General features: G+C 38.8%; 1 protein-coding gene across 1 annotated transcript; it reads right to left on the bottom strand.

Moving 5' to 3' along the window:
- Nucleotides 1–475: 475 nt before the first annotated feature.
- LOC107788323 (uncharacterized) lies at nucleotides 476–4,984 on the bottom strand. Its single transcript, XM_016610000.2, has 2 exons — nucleotides 1,818–4,984; nucleotides 476–1,163 (listed from the first exon to the last, which is right to left on the bottom strand). Exons 1-2 carry the CDS (start codon nucleotides 4,642–4,644, stop codon nucleotides 655–657), a joined length of 3,336 nt encoding a protein of 1,111 aa, XP_016465486.2. The 5' UTR covers nucleotides 4,645–4,984; the 3' UTR covers nucleotides 476–654.
- Nucleotides 4,985–11,205: the final 6,221 nt, after the last annotated feature.

Genomic DNA, 11,205 nt, shown 5'->3' with positions numbered 1-11,205 from the left:
TGATAACATTTCAGTTTGTTGGATTGGCAGAAGCTTCTTCTCTTGTAATTCTTGGACAATAGCTATGGAGCCAGAAACACCAGTGGTTTAAGGCTTTTTTAAGGCATAAGGGTCACCCTTTCAATCATTGCCCCAACCTTCCCACATTCCCACTCCCAACTACCCCTAATCCCTACCCCTACTACTTTTAGAGGGTGCCCCTCTAATTGGCGGATGCAACGTTGCGGTCATCTGAATCCTATATTTTTGATATGGAGAACAAATTTCTATGTAAAATCCAATAAAATTTATAACATGTGGTAGATAAGAACCCACAATTGTAAAAATACAATTGGTTCAGTCTAAGAATTTAAAGGATGAACTCACCAAAAAGACTTCTAAGTTATTTGACTTTCCAATTGTCAATCACTTCAAAATGACAATCAACGGCTGCTAGCAACTTTCCATTTCTCTTCGTTTTTATTTTAGAAGGCTGTTTGAATGAATAGTGTTAGTTTTTACTGCAAAGTAAAGAAAATGTTGACTTTGCTATACAACGGATTTCATTTGCTAAATAATCAAATTGACCAGAATGCTCCCTCTACTTCCTTAATTTACGATGCTAATACTATCTAGTTCAAAAGAATAACAGATATATCACTGACTATCACCACTTTATTGTTGGTTTGTGGTGTTATAGCTAACAGAGGAAGATGAGTGAGTAAGAGAGCAATTAAATGACCCTTGGAGTCGTAACAACTGGGCTGGAGTCACAGATGAAGATGAGTAAGAAAACACTGAAGCATCGGGCATTTTTGAGGAGTTGCTCGACGTCTTTTTAGCTTCACTTCCTGTTGTATGCTCATGGATAATCTCCTTGAGTAATGCCACCACATCTTTCATTGTTGGCCGATCTTCAGCCCGATTACTAGTACACAACAAGGCTATTCCAAGGGCCTGAAGCATTTCCTGAATTTGTGTATCAGGATGTCCTTGTAATCTTGGATCAATTACATCAACTGGATCTTTCTTGCTCTTTAGGTGGTCGCGTACCCATTGTATAACATGTTGGCCATCAGGGAAGGACGGATCAACTGGCTTTTTCCCCGTAATGATTTCTAGCAACACAACTCCGAAGCTAAAAACATCGCTCTTCTCTGTAATCTTCAGCATACAAGCATACTCTGCAAGAGACAAACAAATAGAAAAGAGTTTAGTCCTTTTCATGCCAGATTTTAATCGACTATTTGATCATGATGTTTTGAGACCATAACAAAAGGCATTGGTTGGGTGATTTTTTTCACATATCACAATCTGACAAGAATGAATGGCCAAAAAGGTATGGAAGCAGCAGCAATGTGTCCATGCTTGGCTGTGAAAGTGTGCCCACTAACTTGGTTCTGGTTTTTTTAGACTATGCCCCATCCTAAGTATCTTTAGGGCCATACAAGGCAAAAAGATGGGGAAATAGTACTGTAGGCCAAGTATGTCATGACAAACTTAGTTTTGCACATACTTAAAGCTAGCACATGCCTTCACATGCACCTATTGTCAAAATAGTGACACAATGCCATCCCTATGGAAGCAACCTAAACTAAATTCTTCTACTTCTGCATTTGCTGTACTTAATATATGTCCTCTTCCCCTTCCTCGCATTCAGTTCTTACATAAGAATAAACATTCAATTATTCTAATGTTTACCTTGGACTAAGTAATAAATGAAATATCACGAAATTACCTAGATTCACTACGAACCAAGCCACTATTATAGTAATGAATAATAACTAGTCGATTTTGAAAAGTAATAAACTTGAATTAGGAAGAAGAGAAATATTTACCTGGGGCAAAGTAGCCATAAGATCCAGCAAATTGTGGATTTGCTGAAAATGAACCAGGTTCCTCCTCCATGAGTCTAGCAAGTCCAAAATCAGCTAAACATGGCTCGTAACGATCTCCTAACAGAATATTCTGAGCCTTGACGTCGCGATGAAGGATGGGCGGCACGCAGTCGTGGTGCAAGTAAGCTAAGCCCTCTGCCACTCCTAATGCAATCTTGAATCTAGTTTCCCACTCGATTAAGCCTCCACAACTCTCGTGTAAAAATGCACCTAGTGTACCATTGGGTAAATAATCGTAGAACAATAGCTTAGTCTTTCTATTAGCTGCCCAACCAAGTAATCTAACAATGTTCCGATGTCGGATACGTGCCAGCGTGGCAATCTCCGACGAGAATGCCGACATTGAGTGCTTCTCCGATGCTCGGAATCTTTTAACGGCGATCGTTAATCCTGACGGAATATTCACCTTGTACACAACGCCGGACCGACCACGGCCAAGGACATTAGCAACTGTCAAACATTTTGCCACGTCAGCGATCGATAAGTCGAGTTTTTGGTACACCGTGACCTCCCATGGTGGGCCCAGTTCCACGTCATTGTCGCCATCTAGATCGTAATCGTGGGCCCTACGGTTCCGTATCTTGCCTCCGAGGATGATGTAGAGAGCTGCCAGAAGGAGAGCGCAAGCAGTGCAAAGCAACACTATCATCGCCACCCTCGCCGCCTTGCTACGCCGCACACCGCCGCCCCTATCGGCTGAGCACTGGTTGCCGGAGAAACAAAGCTCTGGATTGCCAGCAAGCACACTGAGTGGGAGTTTCGCGAAGAATGAGGTGTCAGGCACGTGCCCCGATAAATTGTTATGTGAGACATTGAGAACCACGAGATTTTGTAGGTCTGCGAGAAAATGGAGGTCACCTGAAAGCTGATTATGAGAAATATCCAGCACACCGAGCTTGTCCAACGCGGCGAACTCTGCCGGAATTTCACCGAAAAGCTGATTCCAGCTGAGGTTCAGTGCAATTTCCAGGCCAGGAATTTTACCAACACTCGCCGGAATGTCGCCGGAGAGTTGGTTACTACTCAAGTCAATCAACTGAAGCTTCATGCAGGAACCGAGTTGCGTTGGAATCGGACCAGAAAACCTGTTCTTCCCGAGAACAAGTTTGGTGAGTGAACTCAGAGAGCCGAGACTTGGACTCAAAGTGCCTTCAATTAAATTATCAGAAACATCAATGAATTGGAGGATACCAAGCTGATTCAAATTCACCGGTAAATTGCCAATAATTGAGTTGGAATGCAAGTCTAGAAAAGTCAGATTCCGGCATCCAGAGATCTCCGGTGGAATGATTCCAGTGAGGCGATTGGATCCGAGGTCGAGGAAATTCAAATTCTTCAATTTCCCAATCTGCGGCGGCACTGACCCGGTTAGCTTGTTATCACTTACCCGGAATCGAATTAGCGATGAACAGTTGCCTATCTCAGGTGCAATGGGACCAGAGAGATTATTAGACAATAGGAGTAGCTTGTTCAGCTTCTGAAGATTGAATATACCTTTAGGAATCGGGCCAGTCAATGCATTTTGTGACAAGTCAACGGCCTCGAGATTATAACACGAGGAAATTGAAGAAGGGATTTCCCCCTCGAGGCGATTTTGCCACAAGAATAGCAAAGTTAAATTCGATAAGTTCCCGAATTCCCATGGTATGGAACCAGTGATCTCATTGTTGTCTAGCTCAATGTGGGTAAGAGCAGTGCAGTTACCGATTTGTGATGGAATCCGACCCGAAATCTGATTGACACTCAACTGCAGCTCTTGCAGTGAATTCAATCCCCCAAATGATTCAGGAATGCTTCCAGTTAATGAATTCATTGAAATGTCAATGACTTGTAGCTGTTGACAGTTTCCAAGCTCTGGAGGGATTGTTCCAACCAAATTGTTTTGCCATAAAAGGAGGTTTTGAAGATTTTTGAGGTTTCCAAGCTGAGCTGGGATTGAACCAGTGAGTGAATTTTCGTAAAGATAGATGTTTTGGAGCTCAGAGCAATCCCCGAGCTCCGGTGGGATTTGGCCAGAGAGTAAGGAAGTGTAAACCGCAAGTGTTTCGAGTCTTTTTAATAGGCCGAGGGAAGTAGGGAGAAAGCCAGAAATGCTGGTTTCAGCCAAGCCTAGCATGACCAAATTGGTACAGTTGCCAATTTCTTGAGGGAGTGGACCTTCAAGATTCTTGTTGCCACCTCCTCTAATGATCTCAAGCTTTTTCAAATTGCCAATACTACTTGGAATTCCTCCACTGAGCTGATTATCATAGAATATCAGCCACATCAAGCTTGTGAGGTTGCCAATGCCCTCGGGTATGGATCCGACTAGTCGGTTGGAGTTGATATGAAGTTGCTCCAGCTTTGGCAAGTGACAAATTTCACTTGGGATTTCACCTGTCAATGCATTGTCACTCAAGTCCAAGAACTTGAGCCCCTGAAGCTGTCCAATCTCTTTTGGAATTGTACCAGTAAGATTAGTCCCTGACAAAACAAGCTTGTTCATGGACAACAATGAGCTAAAATTGGAAGGAACATTCCCAAGCAAATCAACATACTTCAATTCCAATCCAACAACTTCCTTATTGAAATTGCAAGTGAGACCAAACCATCCACATGGAGTTTCATCAGTAGGATCCCAATTGCTCAACACATCCAATGATCCATTTAGGCTTCCCTTCCAAGAGAGAAGAGCTTGGCCTTGTGGGTTGAGGGCAGAGGAGAAAGAAAAGAGAATGGTGAATAAGGAGGAGAAAAAGAAGAGGAGGGTCCATGAATAAACAGGCATTAGAACAAGTATGCGGCAACTGCTACAAACTTCAAGATTGGGCACACAAAGGAAGCTTTGTTAATGTTGTTCTTGGTTTTGGTGTTGAGATTTGAGCCTAGGGAGGAGGGACAAATAGAGGAAAACCAAATCATGTCTTGTGGGCTAATGGATTTTTATGTAGGTGTCATATATAAAAATTAAGAAAAGTTGCCAGAATCTCCGGATCCAAGAACAGCTAGGCCACTATGTGTTGTTCAGTAAGAGAGTGGGGAATTTTAGATGTGTGTTTTTTAGGATTTGTTTATGAAGTTGTGAGTGGGGAGGGAGAAAACTCTTTTTTCTTTGTTTTTTTAGTTAAAAATGCCAAAGATGGTGCTTTCAAATATTTAAAAACATTATTTTAGCATGGTGTCTTGAACTTCATTATCAGTTGACATGTGACCTTTTGGTTGCTGTTATATTTTGGAGCTGCTTTATTTTTATCTTTTTTCCTTTTAGGGTTACTTTGTTGCATTTATATACTATACTATGGTAGTCACTATGGAGCAGTAGTAGCAGAATTTAATGGGTAGCATATGAAATTTGACAGTTCCATCATTTTCAGCCAATTGGCATTTTCAGAATTTGGCGTCACCTCAACTCTTGTCTTGTTCACTGGAACTCACTTAAGGGTGGTAATAATTTCACAAGAAATAAGAATATTAGATCGCCCGTAAAGGTTAAATATATAACTGACTTTTTCGGACAACTACGAGGGACAATTTATGCATTTTCCCTACATAATACTAGTATGGACCAACATTTAAGGTAGCAACCAAGATATGCCAAGATTCATTTAACGTTTGAATTTAAGATAAATGACAAGAAGAGAAGGAGTCGTGAACCAAAATGTGGTTCTTTTGGACAAGTAGCACCTTAATAGGTGTAAAAAAAAAGATAGCATTTTTATATATAGCGTCCAAATACATTAACGTTAACTGTGTCGTTAATGTATAGCGTCCAGTATTTGGGCGCTATACATAGAAAGCTGACACTAACAGGTATAGCGCCCAAATACCCGGCGCTATACATAAATATAGCATTCAGTATTTGGGCGCTATACACCTTTTTCCTGGTCCCACCAATAATTCCTAACTTCAATAATTCAAAAGCGTATAGTGCCCACTTTTTGGGCGCTATATATAAAAAAAAACTCCGGCTAGCCATTTCCTATATAAAGAGGTTAGGATTGTATAGAAATTCATTCAAAAGGTGTATGGCGTAGAAATTTTCCGGCTAGCCATTTCCATACTCTTGTTGAAACATTTATTGTTGTTAAATTCTCCAGGATTTTTTCATTATGTCTGAAGAGCGTAGAATAAGAGTTTCATTATATTGGGTGGGTGAGGTTGTGATGGAGAATAACTCTGTGGGCTACAGTTTACCTGCTCAGTGTCATGTTAAATTGCCACTTACAATGGAGTACGATAAATTGATATTGTTGTTATGCAAAAACATAAGCGTGAGGAAACGTTCAGTGATACTTAAAGTAACCGGAAGATATCCGTATTTCGTCACTCCGCAAGGGGTTACTTTTTACTCGGAGTTTAACAGCGACGATGATGAAACTTTGAGTGATTTTCTGAGGACTCCGGATGAATGCCGGGAATTTCTTGTAATCACAATGTTGGAGATGTACGTGAAGGTCGAAGACGTTCCAAAAAATGAGGTTGTGCGTAGTAGAGATAAAACCCAGTCATCGGGTGGTTATTCTGGAGCAGTTTTTGCCGGACAGGTTCCGGATGAAAGAGTTTTCCTTGATTTAAACTTATCACCGCCGGCGAATGAGCAGCGAGAAAATAATTTATACCCTGCTTTCCATAATTCACAAGACGAGTGGTAAACTTCAATTTTCATTTGTGTTAATTATGTATATTTTTGGTGTATTGAATTTGTATTAACGCTCATATATTTAATAGGGGGTACCGGCCGGATATGAATTTTACAAGTGGCCCATCCGGTAGTCATCACCTAATTGAAAACGTCCATCATGGAATTTCATCACATTACGACTTGTAAGTGAAGTGATATAGCCATATGGAAAGCATTTATTAATTCAGTAGCTTATATTTTTGTTGGTTGTGCAGTGAAAACGAGCAAGTTGAACCACCCGTACTCACTCAATTGCCCGAAAACAACGTATTACATCGGGATCTGGCAGATGCACAGAGTGAGGAATAGAACAGTGATTACGATAACAATGCCGGTGAATCCGGAGACGAGACACCCTTTCCTCGTGAGGATGGTGATGCGCAGGATGAAGAGGAAGGACTTGATTTGAAGAGAGACCCCCTAGACGAACAATGTACGAGTCCGAAGTGTCGTTTCATTCAAGGGGGATTCCTTACATTAATAACTTTCCAACCGTGACGGATGTGGAAGCTCTCACAAGGGATTTTGATGAAATCCGAACAGCAATGTGGGATAAGTCTAGACCAACGATGCTTGCAAAGGGGATGCTTTTTCCTGATAAAGCGCGCGTAAACATGGCTTGTAAAATGCACAACGTAAAAGAGTATCGTGAGATGCAGGTGTGGGAGTCAAGTCCGATGGTATACAAGGTTGTTTGTCGCAGGTGGTTTTGACCAAATAATTGGATGTTGCGTGCGACCAAGAAGAAGACAGGTATGTGGAAAATGGGTAAATACATTCCCACCCACACATGCGAAATGGACACATTCAACGGGAATCACTTCAACTTGGATATTGACTTGATTTCTCTTGTACTTATTCCGCACCTCGAAGTGTCCATAAGGTATAAAATCAAAGAGTACATTACATCAGTCCACCAGGAATATGGCCATACCATTATGAAAAGAAAGGCATTTCTCGGGCACAAACGAGCGTTTGAAATTGTCTACGATAATTGTGATAAGCCATTTGCATCTCTGCCAAAGTACATGGCCGCACTGCAGCACTTTAACCCCGGGACAGTTGTTGAATGGAAGTTTGAGCGGAGCCCGGAAACACCAAAATACATATTCAATTATGTGTTCTGGGCGTTTAAGCCAGCAATTGATGATTTTTTGCATAGTCGACCCGTAATATCCATAGACGGAACTCATGTATATGGAAAGTACGATATCAAGCTATTGATAGTCGTGGCAGTGGATGCTAATGGATAGATATTTCCTCTAGCTTTTGTTGTTTGTGTCAATGTAAGCACAGAGATGTGGACGCTGTTTTTGAACCACCTGAAAGAGCACGTTGTCAAACAGCGTTCAGGTATTTGTCTAATATCTGATCGGCATGGTGGTATATTAAGTTATGTGGAGAACTTGCCTGCATGGCAAGAACCTTATGCATACCACCGTTATTGTGTGAGGTACTTTAAGGCCAATTTCCAGAAGGCACATCCCAACAAGAATCTACATGATTTGATGTGGATGGCAACAACAGACCACCAACAGCATAAATTCCAGAGGCATATGGATTCTATTAAGCAAGAAGACAAGGCAGCCTATTGTTTGTTAATGCGACATCACCCGAAAAAGTGAACTTTGCATGCGGATGGTGGCAGACGATGGAGAATTCTTACTACAAACATGTCAGAGTCCTTCAATGGGTTATTGAAGTCGGCAAGAGGATTGCCCGTCACAGCCATGGTGTGGATGTCGTTCAAGCAGATGACGGAGAGGTTTGTTGAACGGTCTACAGTTGCAACGGAATTGATGGAAAGGGGTGTTGAATTTATGTCAATGCCGATACAGAGATTTGAGAAATACATACGACGAGCACATTGGCATTCATTTTTGCAGTATGATAACGAAAGAGATGTTTTTGAAGTTCGCACCGCTATCCATAATAATCGGGGTAATAATGTACATACTATACATTACTACGCTATAAGGCTTTAAATTTTATTACGCTAAAAAGGTCTAGATTTTACTACGCTAGAAAATAATCTAAACCAAACATAAACAACAAATAAATTTAATTGCAAATAAAACACAAAACGGCATGAAAACACATATATATAAATCAGGATATTAACAAACAAATTTATTTGACAAATTTATATTTTTTTATAAAACACTAATATTAAATCCAGATAAATTTAACATACTAGTTTCGAAAAAAAAAACACAAACCGAAATAGAACACATACAAATCAAATAATATGCATTATTATAAAAGTTTCAATTTAAAATAAACCAAAATACCTCGATTTAGAATTTTCAGAAAGCAAATAGATTGAAATTTTGACTCCGGAAGTGTGAATCAACAATAATACGAAGCTTTACTCGAATGTGGGATCTACGTTCTTCACCTTTTATGTGACGGGGGACCCAAAATTTTTATTTTTTTTAAAATAGTGGGCCAGCGGGTGTGGGAGTGAGGGACCAAGAAGAAGAAGATATAAAATATTGAGGAAGAAGAAGCAAAATGGTCGTCTTGAAGAAGACGTCTCGTTTTTTCAAAAAGGGGTATAGCGCCGGGTATTTGGGCGATATACCTATTAGTGTCAGTTTTCTATGTATAGCGCCCAAATATTGAGCGTTATACATTAACGACACAATTAACGTTAATGTATACCGCCCAACATTTGGGCGTTATATATAAAAATGTCATCTTTTTTTTTTACACCTATTAAGGTGCTACTTATCCAAAAGAACTCCATTTTGGTCCGGACTCGAAGAGAAGTAGATGCGAATTTAAATGGAAACTGGGTTTTTGGATCTAGATCTAGATCAATTACAGACTCTACTGAACAATCACAGAGTCGTTGAAGTATTCTTTATAGAAGAGCCAAACTTAATCCGTGGCAACTTCAGATCTGTTACACACTTACACCTATTTGGCTACTCATTTTACCTAAAAATTGCCAGTTGCAGTGTCAGTTTGCAGAGGAGAAGATAAATTCCATTCGCTTTATTGGTTGAAGCATTCATTAGTCATTACTACACCAAATAAAGATTCACATTTTGTTTAAACACCATCACATCCAAATTATACGGTATTAGTTGAAAACATACATTTCAGGAAATAATAATTATTACTATTATTTTGAAAATAAAATCCCATTTCTTGAATAATGGGTGCCCATTTGACTTAAATGCCAGGAACTCACAAAATCAGACGCCTTTTTAAAATAAAATAAAAGTTCTAACAGATCTCTCACCTTCTAGTCTTTTTATTTCATCTTTTTGAGTCTTTTTTTGGTTTCTTTTTATGAACGTAAACAAGCGATCACGTGAGGTCGCGTGATAGCTGACTACAGTAAAGAATAGCAGTACATAATTATAATTTTGGATTTGTTAGGGAAAATAGTAGTTTAATAGCGTGTTGGTTGCCTCGTGACTAAGGCAACATATTGAGATTATTTAAGTGTAAACTATCTTACAAGGATGTCGATTTTAGGAATCTAATCATGTTCTTAGGCAGGCTTTTCTGAACAACTTATTTTTAATTTATTTATGGCAATGGCCAAAAGAAGAAGAAGAGACAAGCAAAACCCATGAGAAAGCAAGAAAATGTTTCACTACTGAAGTAAACTACTAGTTCTAATAATTTGCCACAACTTACCGTGGACATTAAGCTATGCTCTGAGCTACCACCTCCTACCCAAATCATCTTTGAAGTCCCTCTTCTTATTTCTGCACCCATTACTATAATCAAACACTACCCATGCTAGCTTGTATTTGAGTAATATAATAAACAAAGACAGTACCGAGGTGTGTTGTGGGACGATAGGAATTCCTCTGCCCTTAATTAATTCTAGGAAGGTAAAACTAGTGATATTTTACTTACCTTATTGGACCCGCTCGATGTGAATCCAAATTTGTCTAACTATAAGTTTTAAAAGGTAAATTTCACAAATTGTCAAATAACTATGATTTTTTTCATCAAAGTCATATTTTTTTTTTCTCTCACAAAAATTACAGTGACTTAGAAAACATAATTTATCAGTAGTATTTTCTTATTTCAAGTTTTTTGATTTTTTATCTCAGTCTAATATATAATAACCCAATTAAAATAGAAAAAATATATATTTTTAGTTGTTCTAAAAAATAATAGTAGCAGATAAAATATATATTTTTATATTTAGGTTTATAATAGACATATTGTATATTTTTTTTTGGCTTGCGAATGCAATTAGTTTTGATTGACTGGTCAATTTTATATTTTTTTTCATTTACATAAATTAAAATAATACTAGAAGTGAATCCTTCCATCACAAAAAAAACTTAGTTTGGAACGCATGACATTCTGACCTAAAAAAAAAGGTGTAACTAGAGAGCACTTAAAACTAAAATACTATTAATTTGAATAAATGTCTTGAATGTGTGCTTGTTGGGGGGGGGGGGGCAATCTCTTTATTTTTTGTACTTCTATCCCTTCCTAAAACTTGTCAAGTTACCGAATTTTCAGATTTTTATTAACAAAAATAGGTAATAAACTAATTAATTGGACTCGTTCAACTCCTTTAAGCTTTCGTCGATATCTTACTAATATTTTACGTTTTAGAAGCAACTTGGCCATAATAGGATTAGAACTATATATCAAAAAATAAATAAACAACTAAGTATTTTATTTTAT

The sequence above is a fragment of the Nicotiana tabacum genome, chromosome 6 (genome assembly GCF_000715075.1).
Source record: "Nicotiana tabacum cultivar K326 chromosome 6, ASM71507v2, whole genome shotgun sequence".
Lineage (NCBI taxonomy): Eukaryota > Viridiplantae > Streptophyta > Magnoliopsida > Solanales > Solanaceae > Nicotiana > Nicotiana tabacum.
This window is presented reverse-complemented; position numbering and strand designations above follow the sequence as displayed.

What these genes read in the sequence shown, in the direction of transcription:
- LOC107788323 (XM_016610000.2), bottom strand. Translation starts at nt 4,644, where the DNA reads ATGCCTGTTTATTCATGGACCCTCCTCTTCTTTTTCTCCTCCTTATTC. An exon ending in TTATGGCTACTTTGCCCCAG is followed by an intron (nt 1,164 to 1,817) that starts GTAAATATTTCT and finishes TGTCTCTTGCAG; the next exon opens with AGTATGCTTGTATGCTGAAG.